Source organism: Mus caroli, chromosome 3 (genome assembly GCF_900094665.2).
Source record: "Mus caroli chromosome 3, CAROLI_EIJ_v1.1, whole genome shotgun sequence".
Classification (NCBI taxonomy): domain Eukaryota; kingdom Metazoa; phylum Chordata; class Mammalia; order Rodentia; family Muridae; genus Mus; species Mus caroli.
This window is the reverse complement of record NC_034572.1, coordinates 9,502,913-9,526,791: the sequence shown is the minus strand read 5'-3', so window position 1 is coordinate 9,526,791 and position 23,879 is coordinate 9,502,913. Positions and strand designations below refer to the sequence as shown.

At 36.1% G+C, this 23,879-nt stretch overlaps 1 protein-coding gene across 7 annotated transcripts in view; it reads right to left on the bottom strand.

Annotated features, from left to right (window-relative positions):
- The window catches only part of Ralyl (RALY RNA binding protein like), a 677,233-nt gene that overhangs the window by 208,424 nt on the left and 444,930 nt on the right, over positions 1-23,879 (bottom strand). For 2 of the 7 annotated variants that reach the window (XM_021157485.2, XM_021157486.2), the window contains exon 1: positions 17,750-17,977. The exons of the other annotated variants lie outside the window; for them this stretch is intronic. In XM_021157485.2, the coding sequence (XP_021013144.1) occupies positions 17,750-17,786 (37 nt within the window). In that variant the 5' untranslated portion in view covers positions 17,787-17,977. Of the gene's footprint in view, positions 1-17,749; positions 17,978-23,879 lie in introns of those variants that run through there. 7 annotated transcript variants of the gene reach the window in all.

The window sequence follows — 23,879 nt, the reverse complement described above, 5'->3', positions numbered from 1 at the left end:
GGTATGGGGGACTTTTGGGATAGCATTGGAAATATAAATGAAGAAAATACCTAATTAAAATAAAATAAAATTAAATTAAAAACAAAACTAAACCTGCAGTTTCTGTCAAGTAATTCAAAAATTCTGCAGCAAGAAGAATGTCACAATATGTACTGAAACATTGACTTGATTGCTACAGATATGCCACGTTTTTTTCCTCTTAGAAACCTTCATTTTTAGTAGAGAAAACATCAGCAAGCACCTATGCTCATCTGTGTTCTTGTATGTGTATTGTGACTGTGTGTGTGCTTGTGTGTAAGAGAGTATGTATGTATAAGTGTATTTGAGTGTGTATGTATATGTGCGACTCAGTGAATATGTGTATGTGTACGTGAGAGATGTGTATATGAGAGTATGTATATGTGAGCGAAAGTGTAATATATTTGCATATGTGTGTATGTGTGAGTGAGTTTGTATATGTTTGTGTGTGTCTATGTGCATGTGTTTGTGTGTGTAAGTGTGGGGGTGTGTGCATAAGAATTAGTGTGTCTGTATAGTGGGAGTAAATGTGAGTGTGAGTGTGTTTGAATGTGTATGTGAGTGAGTATGTATGTTTGAGTGAGTGTGCATGTTTGTGTGAGTGAGCAAGGAGCGTGTGTGTGTGTGTGTGTGTGTGTGTGACACTGAGCAGGATTCGTTTAGTTCTTTATGCTTTGAGCATTAAAGATTTAGTCAAATATTATATTCATGTCACAGTTTGAAGTGAATCTCTAAGTTTCTTTAGAGCGCATGTAATATTTTACTAATACACCCAGGTTATTTTTAGATTTATTACTTTCTAAATATAAAAAAAACATTTAAAAATTTCAATGAAAAGTATAAGTAATAGATTTTTGAATTATGCTTTTATTATATGCTTGATTATCTTATAGAAATTATCTCATTTGTGTGTAAGTTTTAAAACATTGCTTTGTATATAGTAAAATCTGGTATATAATGAATTTCACTTTTGTCATTTTTAAACTAATTTACTTGTAACTATTTCATTTTGTATTTGGATGACAATGATGTTAAAATGTTAAAAATCGTATAATGTTGAAACGAACTTTACAGGGAGATTTTAAGTTTAGCAGCAGGTAAAGTTTGTAGTTTTCTGATTATCTTCAAAACTTAAATAACATGAAAATAAAAGCTGTTTGATCTATATTAAACAATACACTTTGAATTTCCTCATAAAATTTTAACCTTAAAAAACCATCTTACACAAGTATGTATTTTTATATTACTTCAAGTTGTAATCTTCAAATCAATTTTATGTTTTTGACCTTTAGTCTTTTTCTCTTTTTGTCTCTGTCTCTCTGTTTCTCTGTCTGTGTGTTTCTATTTCTCTCTTTCTTTCCCTCTCTCTCTCCTGCCTCATATTGCTCACTTTTATGATAGCTATCTGGTATTCTGATATAATCATTTTGACTTATTCGTGCAACTTTATATAGCTCAAATAAATATATGTTTTCAAATTATAATTATATGAGTTCATGCTGTTTGTTCAGTTGGCTAGGGAAAGGATCTCACATATTCCAGGCTGGCTTCAGTTTTCTGTGTGTAGCAGATATTGTTGTTAAAAATCCTAATCCTCTTGTCTCTATATCCTCAGAGCTAGACTGTAAGTATGTACCACTACATTTATCTTCGGGTACTAAAGTTTAAAAAATAATTCATAATATGAAAAGGTCAGAAGTAGACATAAAAGAACAGTTTTCTGTAGTAAGATATACAGTCCATTGAGAATATCAAAGAAGGATAGAGCTGGATTATAAGAAACATCATATTAGTCTTTCTATCATACAACTTAGATCTTGAGTTTAGAACAAGGATATAATTTTTTAAAATCTCTTCCAGCTTGTAAGATATTTGCAAATATTTTATTTTTCCAACCACCCAGTTAAACCTTCATTTACACAAAGGCTTTACTTCCTGATTGAAACTTAAAAGAAGTGACTGATTCTTTTCTCTTTTCCTCATTTCCTTTGGGCAGATCCACTTGAAATCAGTCAGTCAGAATATAAGACATGAGCCAATCCAGAAAAGATAGAGTGCTTCCTGCTTTAGATTAGAAAAGAAGTTCTGAGAACACCTTCATGATCGAGAATGAAATTTTGCTTCATTGACACATAGAAATTGGAGTGCTGGAGTTCCAAAGTCTTCCTTTGTAACGTTGGACTTACTTCTAATAAGACCATGTGGTAGACATATCTCTAATGTTTTGAGAAATCTACATGCTCATCTTTTACGTCTATAGTGGCTTTGTGAGTTTATATTCCCTCCATTAGTAGATATGTGTTCCCTTTTCCCAACATTCATGCCATCATCTTTGTCATTTGTGTCTTTCCTACTGATCATCTTGACTAAAGTGAGATGAAATTGCAAAATAGTTTGCATTTGCATTTCCTTGATGGTTAAGTATGTTGAACATTTAAAATATTCTAAATTTAATATTTTTTAAAATATTTAAGTGTTCATCCAGTTCTATTTCAAGTAATAAATGTAAGCAGTCTAGGTTTTTACCAACTGGCAAATGAATAATGAACACGTGGAATGTTGCTCATCTATTAAGAAAAAGGGGTTACAGAGACAAAATTTGGAGTTAAGACGAAAGGATGGATCATCTAGAGACTGCCACACCCAGGGATTCATCCAAACGCTGACACCAGCAAGATTTTGCTGAAAGGACCTTGATATTGCTGACTCTTGTGAGGCTATGCCGGTGCCTGGCAAACACAGAAGTGGATACTCAGAGTCAGCTATTGGATGGAACACAGGGTCCCCAATGGAGGAGCTAGAGAAAGTTCCCAAGGAACTAAAGGGGTCTGCCACCCTATAGGTGGAACAACAATATGAACTAACCAGTACCCCCGGAGCTCATGTCTCTAGCTGCATATGCAGCAGAAGATGGCCTAGTTGGCCATCATTGGAAAGAGAGGCCCCTTGGTCTTGCAAACTTCATATGCCTCAGTACAGGGGAATGCCAGGGTCAAGAAGTGGGAGTGGGTGGGTAGGGAAGTGAGGGGGGAGGGTATGGGGGACTTCTGGGATAGCATTTGAAATGTAAATAAAGAAAATACGTAATAAAAAATAAAATAAAATAAAAGGGAAAAATATATTTAAAGGGAAATAGCTGGGATTATAAATAGACATTATTAGCATTTTAATCCAGACACAGAAAATAAATTTCCACCAGTTTTCTCTCATGTCTAGATGTTACCCATCAACCTTCCAATATCTATGTTCCATTTGGAATACCCCTGCAGGTCAAAAATGTAGTAAGGGAACTTGGTGGAGAAGGGCTTTCAAAAGAGGGGAGGTAGAATGCAATTGTATAAAAGGTGAAGGGATATAACAACAGTAAGAGTTAAGTGTGGAAGATGCTGGGAGGGTAGGGAAGAGGAAAGAATATGAAGGGGGTTAACTAACATTAAAAGCCATGTGGAAGTGTAGTAGCAGAGAAGTTCACTAAAACAAATAGACATATGTAAAAAGAGTTATTGTATAGTGGTGAGTAATATCCCAATTAGATACCTCAAATATGTAGCAAATAAAGAACACAATATCAGGAATGGGTTAATATTTTTGGAATGTTCTAATATGGTCCCATAGACCTAAAGAATTACTGGATATAGTCAATACTCTTGGCTACTTTATAGAACTTTATGGTTGGACCTTACTGCTGAAGAAAACACATTACTTGAATCACTGAAAGAAATTAAGCTTTGGAATTCATTTCGAAGCTTTATCCTTACTGAGTGATAGGTACTATGCATAAAACAAAGAATAAAGTTAGTCATCCATCACATCAACCTGTAAACTCTGCAGGCTACAGTGATTTCTCTGACAAGATATGGCTACTGGAAGAAATGTCATGGTACTAACTAACCGTTTCCGGATTGGATTAATGCCTGCTCCATTAGATGGGACCCATATTTAGCTAAAGGGTTCAAGAAACTGTGATTAGAGAGGTCATAGTCTTTAGGAGAGAACCTGATATTTTAATTAAGCTAACTGGACAAAAATATTTAAATTAATCCTAATGTTTTATTTCTAGACTCACAAATTCCTCAATGCTCATCAGTGAAGCTTCTTATTGAAGTAGCTAGAAAGAGAGTCTAGACTGGTCAACATGTATAATAAGAGACTACAGTGTGCTCAGACCTAAATGTGACATTCACATCACATATTCCCTATATGTCAGGATTCTTCTCAACATAAAGTGTAGAAAAAAATTTAAAAACAAGAAGTGGTGGGTAAAATGAAAAAAATGCTCTCTATGCTCATCAGGACAATTGAACATATGAAATTATAGTAATTGTTGCAGCATACACAGTATCTGCGTAAGCTTAAGCAATACTAAAGCATAGAATGGGGAAGTTAGGCAAGAAATCTTACCACTAGTTGAGAGGCTTTCAACCTATTGTATCTTCTGGTAGAGAAAGAGTCACTTTAACGATGTGATTATGTGATTCCCCATATAGATTTACTACATGCCAAGCAAGGCAGACTCCACTCCCAAAAGTAGTTTAACAACAAACTGATCTCAATGAGGAGCAAGAAGAGAGAGAGAGAGAGAGACAGAGACAGAGACAGAGACAGACAGAGAGAGAGAGAGAGAGACAGAGACAGAGACAGAGACAGAGACAGAGACATAGAGAGAGACACAGAGACACAGAGAGAGAGATAGAGACAGAGAGAGACACAGAGAGAGAGACACAGAGAGAGAGACACACACACACAGAAACAGAGAGAGAGAGACAGAGACACAGAGAGAGAGAGACACAGAGAGAGACACAGAGAGAAACACACACACAGAGACAGAGAGACAGAGAGAGACAGAGAGACAGAGAGAGAAAGAAGAAAACTCAGAATTGGGTGGATAGGGAGTGGAATGTGGGGAGAGTGGTTATGGAGAGGCACTCTTGAGAGAGATTATGACTTGTTGGAGTAGTTGCATTCTTGTTGAAGGAAGTGTGTAACTGGGAGTGGGCTTTGAGGCTTCAAAAGCTCAAACCATGATCCATGGCTCTTCGAGCTGCCTATAGATCTGGCTGTAGAATTCTCAGCTACCATGTCTGCCTGAATGCTGCCATGGTTCCTGCTATGATAATGATGGATTAAACCTCTGAAACTGTAAGCAAGGCTTAATTAAATGTTTTTCTTTATAATAGTTGACATAGTCATGGTGTTCCTTCACAGAAAAAGAAACCCTAAGAGAGAAGTTGGTACCAGGGAACTGATTATTGCTATGGACAATCCTATGTTACTTGTCATAATGTGGACTTTGAAACTGTGGATTAGAAAGCAGGGCTTAATAGACCATTCTAGTAGGAGTGTGAAAGACACTGCTGTCAAGAGCAATGTAAACTCGGATATCCTGGCTCAAGAAGTTTAAGAGAAGAATATTTGCACGTGGCCTAAGGACTGTTATTCTGATATTTTGGCAAATAAAGTGGTCACTTCCTGCCATTCTCCCCTCTCCAAAGGAAAAAAAATCTGCCTGAAGATAAATTGAATAAATTGAAGTTTGGGATTTTTGGCATTGACAGAGGAGATTTTAAGACAGCGTAATATTGACTAGGTTCTGTGGTTACTGCCTCTCTCGTGTAGATCTATTATGAAAAGCATCAAGATGAGAAAGAAAAATACAAAATGAATAGAAGGAGGGCAAGCAATTGTAATGGACCTAAATCCAGAGCTCAAGGAGATTAAAAAAGGTTAATGAAAACTTGATGCTTAATGGGATAGAGGCAGTGGTGACCTCAGAGGAAGACCCACATCCAGTTGGTTCTTTGTGGAAAGGAATGAAAGAAAACTTTATGCAGTGAATAAAACCATTGAAAATAGAAAGCAGATAAAAACATATTTGAATGAGGAGGCTAAGTTCCAGCCCCAACAAGCAGTTTGGATCCTGTCAGTTTCAGATACTTGTTTCTGACTTTAGAGTCAAGAATACAAGAAAGGAGTTATAGAGCATCCCTCTGTATCCAAGGAAAGCTGCTGAGACCAGTTCTGGGTCAGTGGTATTGACTGAATGATTTTTTCTGTGTGTGTGTGTGTGTGTGTGTGTGTGTGTGTGTGTGTGAACTTGGGAAAAACTATAGTTATCAGAGAAGAAAGAGCCTTATATCCATCTGTGGGGCATTTTCTCAATTAGTGATCAGTACAGGAGGGTATAGCCTACTGTGGGCATTACAATCCCTGGGATAGTGATTCAGGGTTCTTTTTAAAAAGCCAGGGGAAACAAACCAGTTAGCAGCAGTCCCCATGGTCTCTCCATCAGCTCCTGCCTCCAGGTTCCTGCCCTGTTTGAGTTCTTGTCCTGACTTAACTTTGTTAATGACAGCAATATGGAAGTTTAATTGAACAAACGCTTTGGTCCTCAACTTGCTTTTAGGTTGTAATGTTTTACTGCAGTGATAAAAACCCTCACTAAGACAGGTGCCCCAGTCTGGAGGCCAAGAAAGACCCATGCGTGAAGTTGTGAAGGTGAAACCTGGATTGCCTTAGAAATACCGAGGCAATGGGAGATGCCAGAGGTATCAAATCTCAGCCAAGGAAAGCTGAACCCTGGGTAGGGAAGCATCCCAAGAGATAGAGATATTTTACAGTCTGAAAAGTTGCAAGTTTTTGAAGATCTGAAGAACACCGTAACATCAGATTTAGAGATGTAGAGTTTGGAGATTCCCTGAACATTTTAGGTATTTCCTTACTCCCGTTTGGAATGGAAGTATATATGTTGGAAATATGTGATCTGCTTTTGTATTTTGAGTTTATATGAGATTAGAGTTGAGTCACAGAGAAGATTTTGAACTTTAGAAATGTAAGTAATGTTGCGGTTGTGATAGATTATGCAGACATTGAAAGTTAGAATGGATATATTTGCATTATGACATAGTGTCAAAGTCAAGGTTTCTATTGCTGTAAAAAATAAGCACCATGACCACAACAATTCTTTTTTTTTTCTTTTGTTGGATTTGTTTGTTTGTTTGTTTATATTTCAAATGCTATCCCCTTTTCAGGTCTCCCCTCTGGAAAAGAAAAGCATTTTTAGGTATTTTCTTCATTTACATTTCAAATGCTATCCCAAAAGGCCCCCATACCCTTCTCCCCTCCTCCCCTCCCCCTCCCACTTCTTGGCCCTGGCTTTCCCCTGTACTGAGGCATATAAAGTTTGCAATACCAAGGGGCCTCTCTTCCCAATGTTGGAGCTGGATTATTGGTTCAGATGTTTAATCTATTATTGTGATGCTCAGAAGGGTGGTGGTACACTGGGAGACATGGTAATTAAGAGTTCTTCATCCATGTCCACAGGCTGGAGGAAAAGAGAGCCACAGGGCCTGGCTTTAGCTTTTGAAACCCAAAGCCAACCCCTCGCAACAAACTTCCTTCAATAATGCTGCTACTTCTCTAACCAGGTCATACCTTCTAATAGTGAGGGGATTTTTCATTCAAAACAATACTACATATAACTTTAAACCTATGGACACCAGGGATTGGAATGTGGCAGTTTGAGTAGGAATGGCCTCCATAGGCTCATATGTTTGAATGCTTGATCATTAGGGAGAGGTGACACCTAACAGATATTAGGAGGTGTTACTTTCTTGAAGTGGGTGTAGCCCTATTGGAGAAAGTGTGTCACCACTGAGGGTGGCCTTTGGTATTTCAAAAGATGAAGGCAGGCCCAGTAGCTATCTCTTCTTGATGTCTGGGAATCAGGATGTAAAATTCTCAACTACATGCCTGGATGCCACTGTGCTTCCTGACATGAGCATAATAGACTATATCCTAGAAACTACAAAAATACCCAATTAAAGGCTTTTTTAAAATAAGAGTTGCCATAGTCATGGTATCTCTTACAGCAATAGAACACTAAGACACAAAGGATAACATGTATGTAACCATAACATTTTGCTTCTTGTCAATTCTCATCTTCCTTCTGAATGATCATATTTTCTTATAAACTTACCAGAGTACTTTTGCACATGGAAGCATTGTCATTGAATTTTGATTTATGTATTTTTGATATATGAGAATGATAGGATGTACCGTTGCATCATGCAAGGCTTTGACATGTGTATACACTGTGAGTTGACTTATTGGGGCAAGTGATATGCTTATTCACACACATTTGCCATATCCTTGTTGTAAGAACAGTTACAACTTCAAGATTTTTCAAGCAATATAATAATAACTGTAGTCATTATGCTTTATAGTAGACCTTAATTTGTTCTTTCTATCTAAAATAGTGTGACATTTTCTTAACACTTCTGTCCTGGTTGATATTCCTCAACTTGATACAAACCTACCCATAACGGGAAAGAATTGAAATCTTAACTGAAAAGAACAAAAAACCAAACCAACCAACCAACCAAACAAACAAAACAAAACAAAACAAAACAAAACAAAACAAAAACCCCTGCCTTATAAGATTGTCCTGTATGTAAGTAGTTGAGGCATTTTCTTGATTAATAACTGCTAAGACAATTTCTAGGCCACTATGGATGGTGTCACCCTTTGGTAGCTGGTCTTGAAGTAAATGTGTGTGTGTGTGTGTGTGTGTGTGTAGAGTGTGTGAGTGTGTGTGTGTGTATGCCAAAAAAGATATGAGAAGTGAGCCAGTAATAAGCATCCCTGCATGTTTCAGATTCAATTTCCTGCTTCCAGATTCCTGCCTTGAGTTTCTGCTCTGACTCCTCTTTGATATGGGTTATGACCCGAGAACTGTAACCTGAAATAACCAGCCTCCTTCTCAATTCATTGTGGTTTACCACAGCACTAGAAACTGTAAAACTCTTGCGCATTGTCTCTTGCAATGCTCTGTAACCACCATACTAAACATTTTCTTCTATAAAGTTTAATATTTTTCAACCCACCTATAATTGAGATCACACAATATTTGTCCTATGCACAGTTTATTTAACTTAGTATAATGGTCTTCAGGTTTGTTATATTGTCACAAATAATAAAACTTGCCATTCTTTGCAGCAGTGGAATATTCTATTTTATGTATATATCACATTGTCTTTTTCTGTGTACTTTTGTGTTGATGGAAATTTCAGCATATCTTTGCTATTGTGAATAGTTTGAAATAAGGGAATAAAAAGAACATTCTAAGATAAGTGACTATTTTGTTTCTTATATGTGTGTGTTAGGTTGTGTTCAAACATGGTGGGTTACCTGTACTTCTACTTTTCATTCTGTAAAATATCTCCAACCTGTTATCTTCAGTTGCTGTAACTACATGCATTTTTCTCCACACTGTTTGTTACTCTTTATAGTTTGACAATTATCATTGTAACGGCTGTAAGTCAATATCTTATTGTGGTTTTAATTTACACTTCTATTATTTTTGTTGATCAAATTTTTGCATATATCTATTGTCTATTTGCATGTCTTCTTTCAATATTACTTCCTAGCTCCCTCACTCACCTTTTCCAGTTAGGTTATGTGTTCTCTCTTACTGTTTGAATGCTAGACATATTTCTGACATTAAGCAGATATTACATAAGTGGAATAGAAAACAAGCACATATCAGTGTACCAACATATTTACCACAGAAATAATCCACATATTTATGGTTAACAGATTTTGACAAAGGTGCCAAGAACACACAAATGATAGAGGACAATTTCTTTAATAAACAATGTTAGGAAAACTGAATTTATGTCAAAAATGAAACAAGATATTTATGTCTCGAGACTTTTATCATTTAACATAAAAAAGATCATGTCAAATAAGTTAGAAAGTCCAGTGTAAGATCTGAATTGTTAAAACTAGAAGGGAACAGAAGAGAAAGATTTCTTGTTATTGTTTAGTTATGGACTCCTAGGTTGACCACGAAAGTACAGACAATAAAAGCAAACCAGAAAAATAAGATTGCCCTGAGTTAAAAAAATTAAATAAATCCATAAAGAAAGAGATAAATATAAGGTGGGAGGAGATATTTAAGAATGACAAATTATAGCTTACAAAAGATTTGAAATGTTTTCTGTATTTGCCAACAATCTTGTTTGCCATGTGCTTAGCTTGTTTCATGTGCATAATTTGTTCTTAGTAAATACACATGCATACTATTATAACTATAATATTCCTTGAATAAATAAAATACATTCTGTGGAGATTTTGTACCTGAACACTTGAGGAAAGAGCCAATATCATGATTTTCATGCAAATTTATTAGTGCAGAACATTGTTTTAGGACATACAAAATTTAAAGAAGATGTTGAGTGAGATTTGAGTTGTTTGTGGATAAGAGAGAGGAGAAAAACTACAAATGCAAAAACATGCTTTATTCTACAAAAGGGGTCTTTTGTGAAGCATAGTTAAACAGAAAGAGAAAGGAGGGAGGGGAGAGGTGTAGGAAGGGAGGGAGAAAGAGGAGAAGGGAGAGGGAGAGGGGGAGGGAGAGGGAGAGGGAGAGGGAGAGGGAGAGGGAGAGGGAGAGGGAGAGGGAGAGGGAGAGGGAGAGGGAGAGGGAGAGGGAGAGAGATATCTGTGTTACTACAGGCATAAGTAGTCACTAGCTACTACAGGCATAATTGGTCACTGGCAAAAGCCTGTAACGGTCTATGGTTATGTCCAAGGCTGATTATATATATTTTCCATTAAGGTTATGGAGATTATCAGTCAGCATTTGTACATCTCTACTTCATGTTTGGCATCAACAGTCTTACTGTGCACACTCAAAAGCCATCTCAACTGTATGTAGTTGTAACGATGCAGTTCCATGTAGGAATGTATAAAGCTACACATTGTCCATTTATACCAGTTATAGAATTCATATTGACCAGAAAACAGGGATTGTTTCCTATGTTCTAGAGAAATTTCATATGTCAAACCAGAGTTCCCAAAAACATCAATACTAGAGAAATCAAGAATTGAATTTTATAGTGTGCATTGGAAATCCTCCAATTAACAAAGCCTCAAATCAGTTAACACTGTAGTGTAAACTTAAAATCATTTAATGTATAGATAATATCCTTAACTGACTGTGTAACAGAAGGCATCTGTATTTGAGACATGAAATAATTTGAAAATTAGTAGTTAATGAATTCTCTAATCATCATAGAGTGGTATCACTAATAAATATTTCTCAAATAATCATTTTATCTTGCTAATGTCTAATAAGTAGCTTCATTAAATTATTTTGATAAGCTCCTGTCTAACACATAATGAAACAATAAATATAGAACTGGAAGTTGAGACAATCACGTTCTAATAGTAGCAAAAGTTCTCCTTGACCGGAGATTGGCAGCAGGCTTCTTGAAGCCTTTTAATAGTCAAGACAACTTATAACAGTTCCATCAAGTTACTACTTCAGTTCTTATGATACATTTTATTGATAGGTAGGGTTAATATGTCAATAATACAAAGATATTAATAAGAATAACATTTCAAAGAAAAGAAAATGTACCTAGTCAAGCAATTTGTTTTGGCATCTGGGCATCTACAGCTGCTTGTGAGGAGTAAAGATAAGCATTGTCTTGGTTTCTTTTCTGGGCGTGTGTGTATGTGTTTTGAGCAAAGTTTTTAAATATTGCCCTGGCTGGGCTGTCCTGGATCTCATTCAGTAGAGCAGGCTGGCCTCGAACTTACAGAGATTTGCCTGCTTCTAACTTCCAAATGCTGGGATTAAAGGTGTGAGGCACCACCACTCAGCAAAAATATCACTATTTTAATTTATTTATTTTTTAATTAGATATTCTATTTGCTTACATTTCAAATGCTATCCCTGTTCCTTGTTTACTCTCTGCAAACTCCCTGTCCCATTCCACTTTAATCTGCTTCAATGAGGGTTTTACCCCACCTACCCACCCACTCCCACCTCACTGCTGTAGCATTCCTCTACACTGGGGCATCAAGCCTTCACAGTACCAAGGGTCTCCCCTCCCATTGATAAGGCCCCTTCAGTTCCTTCAGTCCTTCTCCTTACTCCTCCATTGGGGTTCCTGTGCTCATTCAGATGGTTGACTGAAAGCATCCTCATCTGTATTGGTCAGGATCTGGCAGAGCCTCTCAGGAGACAGCTGTATCAGGCTCCTGTCAGCAAGCACTTCTTAGCATCATCAATAGTGTTTGGGTTTGGTGTCTTTATATGGGATAGATCCCCAGGTGGGGCAGTTTCTGGATGGCCTTTCCTTCAGACTCTGTTCCACTCTTTATCCCTGTATTCCCTTTAGACAGGAGCAATTCTGGGTTAAAATTTTGGAGATGGGTGGGTGGCTCCATCCCTCAATCAGGGACAGGGACATGACTAACCTCTGGATATGGTCTCCACAGGTTCTCCCTCTCTGTTGTGGGGTATTTAAGCTAATGTCATCCCCATAGGGTCTGGGAGGTTCCTGCTTTCCTGGCATCTGGGACTTACTGGCTGCAACCCCCCCCCCCAGTTCCCCATTCCCCATTGCTACATACTTCTGTTCAATTTCCTGACCCTTTGAACATCTACTCCATCTCCTCCCATACCTGATTCTGCCCCTCTTTCTCCTCTCCCCCTCTTCCCTTCTTCCCAAGACTCTCCCACCCTCTACTTCCCTGGATTATAGTAGTCTCCCTTCTAAGTAGGACTGAAGCATCCACTCTTTGATCTTCCTTCCTTTTGAGCTTCATGTGGTCCATGAGTTTTATCACAGTTTTCTCTGTGTGTGTGTGTATGTATGTATGTGTGTGTATGTTTGTGTGTTCTAGAATGTTGGATCACACAACTCACTTTTAAGTAAAAGAATAAGTTTAAATACTTATTCTTAAATTTTAGTACATATACACTATGTTTGTGTTTAGTTAAAAGTGAAATGCACTGGATTAAATTCTATTTTACTAGGTTTTTATATTTCTGATACTTTTTTTCACTCCACCTATTTGCTCTCATTTTGCTTTCAAAATTCCTGTTCTTAAGTTATTCCACATTCCACAGGAACTTTCTCTCTTACATTATCCCATACATCCTTGCATACATCCTGGAACTTTGAAGAGTAAAAGAGAACCACCCACTGAATCCTTTCAGTTATTAGATTAGATGCTGTCTTACAAAGACTGGCATTTCATAAGCATATTGTACAAAGCAAGTATCTCACTCCAATTTCCATAAATCCTTAATTTTTCCATAGCATGTTTTCATATCTCATGACTTGTATTGTATCACTTTCCAGTCCCCAGCAAGGATCATGTATGGATTGCTATAGCCCCAAAACTCGAATCATATCTAAAAAGTAATAAATGATTAAATTCAAATCTTTGAATTATTAAATTTCCTTAAACAATTATGCATTAAGCAGGTACACCTTTTTTGTTTAATGCCTCAATAGAAACAAAAGATGAGCGGTATAAAAAGATAATTTCCTATGTACAAGCCAAAAGCCAAAACCACTACAAAAGTACAAGATATCCAAAAAGAAGAGAAAGTTAACCTGAATATTATAGAGAACTAACTCAAATGATAATTTGAATGCTACTTTAGACAACAAAGATATCAATCTACATATTCAAATGTATCAACAGGAGGCATAGTCAAACCATGGATACAGAGAGTACGTGCCAATAAGGAAGTACATGTCCAGGGTACAGGCTTAATTCAGGTTTAAATATGATCCACTGGTCTGAAAAAGACTAGACGACACACAGATAGTTTCAGAAGGCAAATAGAATATAACTGTTGTTCAATATAAATGTGCGTGTCTATATTCATTTGCTAACTCAATAATTTTCTATTTTTCTGAATAGGAACTTTACTAAATACTGAATATATAAGATGTGCCTGTGATATAATTGTATTTTTACATAAAATGTAAGATAAACATAGAAATTACAAATTTTGTATCGGCAAGTAATTTTTATTGACAAAGTATCTGCATATATTTAAGAATTACTGGATAATGTAACGAATGTTCATATATATGTATGTATATATCCCAATATTATTTCTATCTTTGCAGGATCCATCAGATCACTTTAAGAAAGTCTAATGCTCAATGCATATTTTTATCTCTATTATCTTTAATACATTGCAATCTCTAAATTATTTTTATTAAATTTATTTAAGATTCAAGTAGTTACATACATGCATATGTGTATGTACATACATTTTCTTAGATAAATACTTATATATCTTTCTTAAATTGGGAGACAATAACCAACATATATATTGATTCAAGAGTCCTTTGTAGTCTCTCTAGAGTCAGCTATGAATCTAAAGCCTATATGCTTAGGACCACCATGCTAGACAGGGAGATAACTCCAGTGAATGAAGTCACACTGACAATGCACGGCCTATGTGGTAGAGGAACTGGGGGATAAAAATGGAAGACACCTTGGAAAACATCTTCCTGAACGAGTTACAGAAGTATTTGTATCTTGCAAAAGTGAGAGGTAGGGGGCTAGTGTATTTAAAAAAACCTGTGGTGACTGTCATTCAGCTTCCTAATTAACCACTTTAATTAATCCCATGCTGTCTTAGAGTTTCTATTGTTGTGACAAAACACCATGACCAAAAGACAAATTGGGGAAAAAAGGGTTTATTTGGGTTTACACTTCCATATCATTCACTATTCATCACTGAAGGAAGTCAGGACTGGAACTCACACAGGACAGGAACCTGGAGGCAGGAGCTGATGCAGAGGCCATGGAGGGCAGTGATTACTGGCTTGCTCTTTGTGGTTGCTCATCCTGTTTTCTTAGAGCACCCAGGACTAGCAGCCCAGGTCTGGGACCGTCCACAATGAGCTTGACCCTCCTCCCATCAATTTCTAATTCAGAAAATTCTTTACAGCTAGATCTTATAGAGGCATTTTCTCAATTGAGGTTCCCTCCTTTAGATAAGTCTACCTGTGTCAAGCTGACATAAGGCTATCGATACACATGCTAAAGGTGATAAGGTAGATGAGCTTAACAAAGTGTTTCATTAGCAATAACAAAGTTAACCCCTGGTCCAAACAGGTAAAAGATAAAGTGTAAGCATATTTATAAACAGGGTTATTTAAAAAGAGGGTTATCCTGAAATGCATATCCTAAGTAACATGCCAAGTGGGCTCTACCTTTGTTTCACTCTGTATTTCTAGAGCACCTTATTTTATTTTATAAATGTATCTCTGTATGTCTTTCAAAAGTCTCCCAAGGTATTTTCTCAAGGTCTTCTGGAGTTCAGTATGTAAGGTTGCAGGTAGTTGTTGTTTATATATAATATTGAATTGTGTATTTTAATAAATCACCTTTGAGAAAGCAATATGAAACACAAGGTAAAAATTCATACATACTAATAGCAGTTTCCTGGGGAAATTACAATTTTAAAAATACATATGGTTTACTAGACTTTCTTAAAGTGGTCTCTTTGGCTTCTGCAAAAATCAGCACTTGACACATGCAAACATTTTCAAAAATCATTCAGTAAATCACGTATCTGAGAGCTAGTTTGCATTTGTGCAGTAAAAAAGTTCATTGTAGGAACACTGAGGGTGGGCATTTTCCAATGTACCTGGTCTCCAGAATTAAGGGAAGAAATGCACCTGTCACCTCTTCTCTTATGCAAAAAGTATAACTTAGAATTGATTTAAGGTCCCGCATGGGCGTCAAAAGCTTAATGCAAATTATATTTCCAATTCTCTCTGCAAGATGCTTTGCTCTCCGTTTTTCAAAGCATTGACACAGCCATGGGCACCTTTCCTTTCTTTTTGATAGTTAATTAAAGGGAGTTGTATTATTTTACTGAGAATATTTACAAGATCTTTAGGAAAGGATAAAAGGAGAAGGTTGCATTATGAACTATTTTTATTTAAAAGAGGATCACAAGAATACATTGTTTTCTACCAACAGGGAAATATAGTGTGCAGTTATTGCCTTAATTGCAGTACCTTAATTACCTTAGGAGAATATAATGTTTTTACATGATCAAGCACATATATAGAATATATATGTAATAAAAATGATCTGAAAGTTGGTTATATAGTGATTCAGATACCCTCTATACTCATTGGATGAGAAACAATCATATTACATACTTCCCTTCCAAATACTATTTGTGCAAGATAGAAATTCATCTAGGATTCTATTAGCTTTTATTGCTAGGCTTTTTATACATTTAATTTTATTATATCCGTGGCTTCTGATATTGTACGTTATTAGAAAATAGAAGCAGTTAATAGAACATAATGCAGTTAACTGATACAATTGAACATAACTAACACCTTGGATATTTTTAAGCTATAGCATTTTAGTTCACCCTACTGTGTTCATGCCTGTATAATTATACATCTCCTGGTTTGTCTCCTGTAATTCACAATTTCCTCCTGCTGCTTAATCGCAGACTTTAGCAAGCACATTTTAGTGGGAGAAAAACTGAGTGTGATTTTTTTCTGTGAATCCTTTATTTGCTGTATGCATTAAGGCAGTGATTACCCTCAAGGGGAAAAATGAGGGGGTGTATAAAAGATACAGGAGTAGGGGTGGGAGATGGGTTTCAGAGGCATGCATAATTTAGATTTATTCTTGTATGAGGAAATCACAAGGAAATTAGTTATCAATATATTTATAGACTTCAAACCAATCATGTTTATGAAAAATATATAGCATGCTACAATATTATACCTTGGTTTTAAGAAAGAGATGCTATCATGGTGATATCCCTAGCACTCAGGGGTTTGAATGGCACATAGAACTTCTTTGAACAAGAACAATATTAGTTCTCACATCTGAACTGAAAATAGACCAAATAGTAAATGGTAAGTCACAACACTGCATTCCTATCTCGTCTTGGACTGTTGACAGAGGAACTGCTGCTCATAATCTTTCTGCTTCTGAAATTATTCTATAACATCTAAATACACTGTAATGAAGAGTGAGAAAGCACATATTTGAGTAAAGAATAAGATGCCAATACCGGAGTGAAATGGTAAACACAGTTAGTGATAGGCCATTTGGAGCTCACTGCTTATATTTACTTTTCACAACAGAAAAGATAAAGCGAGAAAGTTTGACTTACTAGGGAAACATGCAATTGAGAAGGTTTCACGGGAGATATATTGCCTTGCCACAGACAGTTTTATTGTCAGTCTTTGCTTTTCAGCTTAATCCTGAGGGTTTGGGCTTCATAATCATCTATGTTGTAGACTTAGCTTCATTCCTTTCAACTGAGAATGGGCTCCTTAGGGAGGATTCCAAATGACTCCTTTTAACCTTTTGGAATGGTGTCCACAGCGAATTATTTTACAAATATGCTCTGGACTGAGAAGTTTGGCAGGACATAGCCTGTTAAATATTCACCTTGTCATTCACAATTAAGTATCCCTCTTCCATTCCGAACTGCTTTATTTCCCTTGAGATTTTATAATTGAAGCTGGAGGCATGAATAGAAGTTTTACAGTGAATTCCCAAACCTTTCCATAGACTTCCAAGAAAGAAAAAAAAATCTATCACTCATAAAGAAGGGAAGAACTGTCCAGCGCCCTGCATGAATGAAGGCTGCTGAGCTGGGCTGAAACTGCATTGGATCTGTTTCTCTGTTGATTTTGTAAACCTTTTCAAGGGTTACCATAGTAACAAGCAAATTATCCCCTCTCCCCTAACATCTTTCAAGCATGTAAGAGGGATAAAGATAAAGGTTAGGGTTAAAAGAGCTACAGATTCTCTCCTACTACCAGCAGATATCGGAAGGAGTCATGATTAGCCTTTTAAGAAATCAAGTATGTTTTTCTCACCACAGTCAAATGCGAAACTTGGGCCAGCATCTACTTACATCTCTGATGTCTGCGTTTGCTCCTGTACATAGTCATTCTGCAAAAGGAAATGCCGACTTTCTAAGAAGTAATTGGTTTGACCACGGAGACAAAGAGACGGGTTCTGCTCCTGCTTTGCAGTGAGGCTGTTGCTCGCTGACAGAAGGTAACCAGCGATCACACAGTGAAAGCCAGGGCAATACCATTCTCGTAAAATTACAGGGATGTGCCACTGCGTGTAACTACTCTGTCCAATGCAAATCTCCCAGAGAAAATTAGAAATTTCTAACACCCCAACCAATGTTAGTTATGTTCTTTAATAAGATCTAGATTACTAAAGTGTTGTGCTCGAAGCAATGTTGAATTACAAACAGATTCATACAGTTACCAGGAACAGTAACACTGAAAATTACAGTTTGAAACATGAAGAACCTTGTATGGTGTTTTCAAATATTAAAAAGTATCCTGAGAGTTCACATATTCTTTGCCCACTTGAAAAATGCTGAAATTTGCATTTTGTTATTCTTTCCTTATTTGTCCCCTTTTGCATTTTGTATAGTTAATTACTGAAGTAATTATCACTTGCCATATTGTCTATTTCTTCAATCAGTGTGTACTTTGACAACAAAGCAGAACTCTATGCTTAACATCCATAAGAGGAGGAGTCCACTGTTGGAACTCAGGCTCAGAAAGAACTTAATGCATGCTACGAACTGTGCTGCTCCTTGCAGAAAGTTTTGCTAGAACCTTCCACCTACCTCCAGCCTCATTTCAGTGCTCAGTCCTCTACACTGACAATACTGCGTTGAAACCTTACCTAGGCATGTTTCACTGTTTCCCCAGAAGGAAAGTGTGGCCACTGTGACTTCGCATGCAGTGTACTCTATGCAGATAAGAACAGTCTTGAGCATCCAGCTCAATAATGTGCCTGAGTGTTTGTGGCTGTAAAATAACAAGTACATTCAGGAGGACCCGTATATGACAGTGGAATATTTCTTGGTAATAGGTCACCTAGATTATATGTTAAATTCTTTCTTTAGAGTAGCAGAAGTGGCCATGTTCAGATGTCAGAATTCTTTTTTTTTTTTTTTTTTTTTTTTTTTTTTTTAGTGAGACTTGGTAGAGAAAATATTTTTGTGAGCATTAACAGGAGGATTATTTGAGTGTAAAAATCAATTTATATTTTAGTAATTATTGCATTCCATAATTGGGGATGTTAAGAATGCCATCCAAAGAGATTTTCAATATTTTGTACAATATCCTCCACTTCTGACTAACTGTACTCATGCTTCAACAAGGCTGTTAGAGACTGCATTGTTCTATGTCCTCTCAAAATAACAGTTGCTATACCTACCCTATGGGTGTATTTTTACATAGTTTTGTGTGTGTCCTATAATATTGTTCCTGCTTAGTTTTCTCGATAATATTTAGATACTCCATATTAACTGTGATACTCCATATTAACTTGCTTTTGATGATCTTTATATTGGGACATTTATTCCTCATCCGAAAACTTTGTTTTCTTTATCAAAGAGTATCTAGAGATCAGACTGTCTACTGCACAAATACATGCATAGTATATCAATTTTAATAAATTATGAAGTCTATAGAATTATACATTTTCAATGAAGTCAGACAATATGCAAATACTGTAGTGACTTTATTAAATCAAATGATTTCTTCATATCTATCTTTTGTTTCCTTGGATAAAACTCTAATATTCTCTGATTTACATTAGTTTAGCTTTATGAAAGCAATGTCAGATCAAATACACAATAACTCCTTTACAAATAATATTAACTCCTTTCCTAGAAGCAATACCATATAGATGGCTGGCCATAGCAAACTGTTTTAATACAACAAATAAAGAAAATACTTTGCCAATATATAGTATGTATGCATGATGTGGAGAAGAAAAGAGAGAGTCAGTGATTATTAGGTACTGATAGCATAATGTTGTAAGGATGCACATGCCTGTAAGTTTAGATTGGCTATAGGATTATGTATAGTCAAAGTGACAATTTACTCTGTTTACAATAATACTCCATTTTCAATCATTAATATCAGCTTGAACAGTTTTTATGCAGACTACATTAATCTAGGTTTCTTCACATATGAAAAGCAACATGTCCTACCATCATCATAGCTGTTAAAGCAGTTGCCTCTCCTGTATTCACCTATGGCTGGCAGCTCTTATCAGACAAAATTTTCACTTTGATTGACTTTTTAGCATAGAGGTAATCCATATTGTCACTCTTGTCTAATGTTACTTTGCTCACATCATAGAATACCATCCACAAAGTCTTGAGTTTTATGGTTAAGCTAATGGCTTCAATGTTGGCATGCCTTATGCTACAGTAATAGGGTACCTCAGAATTACCCAAGAAGGAAAAAACAATAAGCATCCACCTTGGCACAATTTTAAGGGGCAGGAGACAGAAGTCCAGGTGGAAATATATCTCATCTTCTAAGAGCAACCAAGTAATAAATATGTGGTGTCTGTCTGTGTCTGCCTGTGTGTGTGTGTGTGTGTGTGTGTGTGTGTGTGTGTGTGAGAGAGAGAGAGAGAGAGAGAGAGATCAACATAAAAAGACAAAGAGTGTATCCTTATTCCAAGTTTTTATTTCAAACATTTCAAACTTTTAGAGCAGTTCTTTTACTTAGGTGTTACTATCCCAAGTTTGGAAACAAAGAAACTTCCATAGCAAGGTGCTGAGATGATTTTATTGGAAACTATACCAGGATGAATTAAGTCTGAATAGTGAATGTGCTGTGGGTAACTTGGGAGGGTGCTTTTAACTGAAGGACCCTCTAGTGTACTGGAAAAGCACATAAATCAGGAACATAGCATTTCCTTGAGATAAGCCCTGAGAGTGAATGCTGTGTGGCTTAGTAAGAGCTGACACTGATAAAGTATGGTCCCAGACTTCCCTGCATTTTATAAGCACAACTCCATCAAATACTAAAACCATCCTCTGAACTAGTATTTCCACTTCTGTCTTAGCTATTTTTATCCTCACCCTCATTCTCAATGTTTCAGTAAAGTAAGACTCAGGTTAAGTCTCACTGACAGCAAGATATGTCATGTCCTGCTTCAAATCTGACTGAATATTGTTCAGCAACAGCAAGATACAGCATAACTTATAAACTAGAAGGGATATTTTCAGAAGCTATGAAGGAAGTAAGTGAGACACCACAAGAAAAACCACCACCACCACTACCAACAACAACAACAACAAACAGAAAAACCAAAACAAAGCCATGCTCAATACAATTAGTAAAGGTTAAGGTAAATGAATATAATAGTTGCAAATATATCTGTTGAGAGAGATGGGGGCAGGGTCTTCAAGGTTAGTTCCAGAGTGATTGTGTTGGCAGAGGAAGTCTCAGCTCTGATGGAATGGTTGTTTTCCTTTTATATGTGCTCTATTCTACCTTTTCTGCATACCACATGTAAAACTCTAAACATGTTGTAAATTCCTTATGTTTTAAATTATTTTAAAAAAGGTCTCCACAATTTTCTATGAAATTCAAGACACAAGAAGTTCTACCAATTTTATCATGACACAAGTTAAACTGAGTGATACTAGAATTTCAGAGATTTCTTAAAATAAAATTGAAGTTGAGATGATATAATGTTATGCCACCAAGATTCTTGAATGCATAGCTGGCCAACAACTGGTGTCACTTGGAAGCTACTGATGGAAAATCTCAGGGAAAGAAATGTTGATTATTTCAAGCAACTTGAACCATAGACTCCCTGCAGGGATTTAAGTTTGAGAGTTTTATCAAGTTAACACAGAACATTTCCTCGGGAAAACACATCCTTGAAAACTATTCTCTTTAAGTGTCGTGAGTTATGCATGCCTTAACTCTGCTCTCCACGGTTCTTATTTTCGAACAGCTGCCTACTTTATGACATTCTTATCATGAAAAGGCAGAGAGATACTAAGATGCCCCTGCTTTCTCTCATCATCATGCCAGCTGCCCCCGTGGTACCACTTTCTCTTCGCATGTCTGACATAAAGGTTTCTTTCTTTACCAAAACATCTCTTTTCAAGGACAATTTATGTTAGGTATTGACAACAACTTCATATCTGTTCAGGGTGACAACCAAATGACATTCAACTACTGGATAAGATTCAAGAACTGTAAAAAAGAAAAGAAAAAAAAGAAAAAAGAAAATATGTGCACTCTTCCACATATTTATATCAAGTTACTTGAATTCGTATCAATGTATCTTAGTATTGGACTCACATAATTCACTAGGAGCCAAGTGTTCTGACCCTTGCTAATCTAAAAATACACTAACTATCCAATAGCTATCCCTTTAAGATCAGTTTCTTGCCATTTCATCTAGAACCTCATTTTACTTTCTATTTGAAAGGGAGGGAATATAAAACTACCTCAAGTACACTCCAAGTTTTCATTTGTAATATTGGCTCAGATAGTACTAATTTTCAGAATAATGCTTTTTTTATTCCTCACTGTGGTTGAAGTGAAATAAGAAAACAAACCATTTCTGTATTTCTTGTTTTTTTTTTTCCATTAAAATTTTTCAGTACATCTGGGAAAGAAATTCTTTTTGTTTTTAGAAGAACATAATTGGACTTTATTATGAAGACTTTCTCCAGTTCCTTATGCTCTAACATCAAAGTTCTCTTTGAAATCATTAAGTTTTAGAAGTATTTAATGCTTACAAATATTTTAAAAAGCTAAATCATGTCTCCTTTAGAACTCATCATACAATCGATCTTATTTTCATTTAATCTCATTAGTGGCAGTGTTTCTTGAGCCTTTCTCTGACTCTTGCTCACATACTCTGAATGTTTTCCATGCAATTTTATTTGAGGTTCATCACTTTTTGTGAGCTTGTATTGAATTATCCAGACTCAGATTATCATTTTCATGGTTTTCGGATGTATTGCTTTATATTTATATTTGGATTAACTTACAGTTTTTGAAGGGCAGTAAAACCCTTCTGAGTCCTTCTGATTTAACTGCATATTTAATAATATACAAATAGTTTAAAGGAAATAATACATGTACACATATAACTAATTTTGGATTTATTAAATTATTATTAAAATATGAAATAAGCCAGGTGGCAGAGGTGCAGGCCTTTAATCCCAGCACTTGGGAGGCAGAGGCAGGGGGATTTTTGAGTTAGAGGCCCACCTGGTCTACAAAGTGAGTTCCAGGACAGCGAGGGCTACACAGAGAAACCCTGTCTCAAAAAGATAAATAAATAAATAAATAAATAAATAAATAAATAAATAAATAATGAAAATTATATAAATGAGGTTCTTTGAATAGATATTTACTTCCTTTAAATGTATTTTGAGCAAGTGATAGTTCCGTCACACAATGAAGGTGTAAATTATCCTAGACTCAAAAGAAGCACAAGTCCTTTTAGGGTGACAAGGACATTAAAGGGCTATTACTTGTAATCAATTAACTCCCAAACATATGAAAACAATAATAATGCATGTTTCTGATGTATGTTATTAATTATTTTCAATTGTATGACTTTCCACCCAAGCTCATATTTGAAAATGTAATGCTCAAGGAGATGGTAATTGGGATGGAAATTCATTGGAGGTGATCGCATTGTGAAGGAGGCTTTGTAACTGGGGTCTGGGTCCTTTCTACAAATATTTAGAGAAACTGCTTCTCTTTGGCCAGTTAAGGGCATACTAAGATACTGTTTTCCTTGAATCAGAAAAAAAACAAAAAATCAAAATGTTATTCAACAAGGTGCTGAATTGCCCAGTATCTTGATCTTGGACTTAAAGGACTCTAGAATTCTGGTTTAATATACTTCTGGTGGACTAAGTCAAGTATTCTATTACGTTTTGCTTTACCAGTCTAGCCAGTCTAGAAGGGTATGTGGAGGACTCACTCCATCAGCTTTTGCTTTTGTGTATTGAGATGAAGGGAATGTGCAGCATTTACAAGGAAGTAAAAAACTGAATCTGTTGTCATATTAGTTTCTGTGACTATGAAGATTTTATGTTATATTTTGATATCACATCATAGATCTTTAAAAATGATATGTGTATGCTTTTTATCCTTCTACTAATAATAGTCTGCCAGAGTGCCTATTCCATGTGTCCAACCACCCACTATCTGTATGTCCATCCACTACCT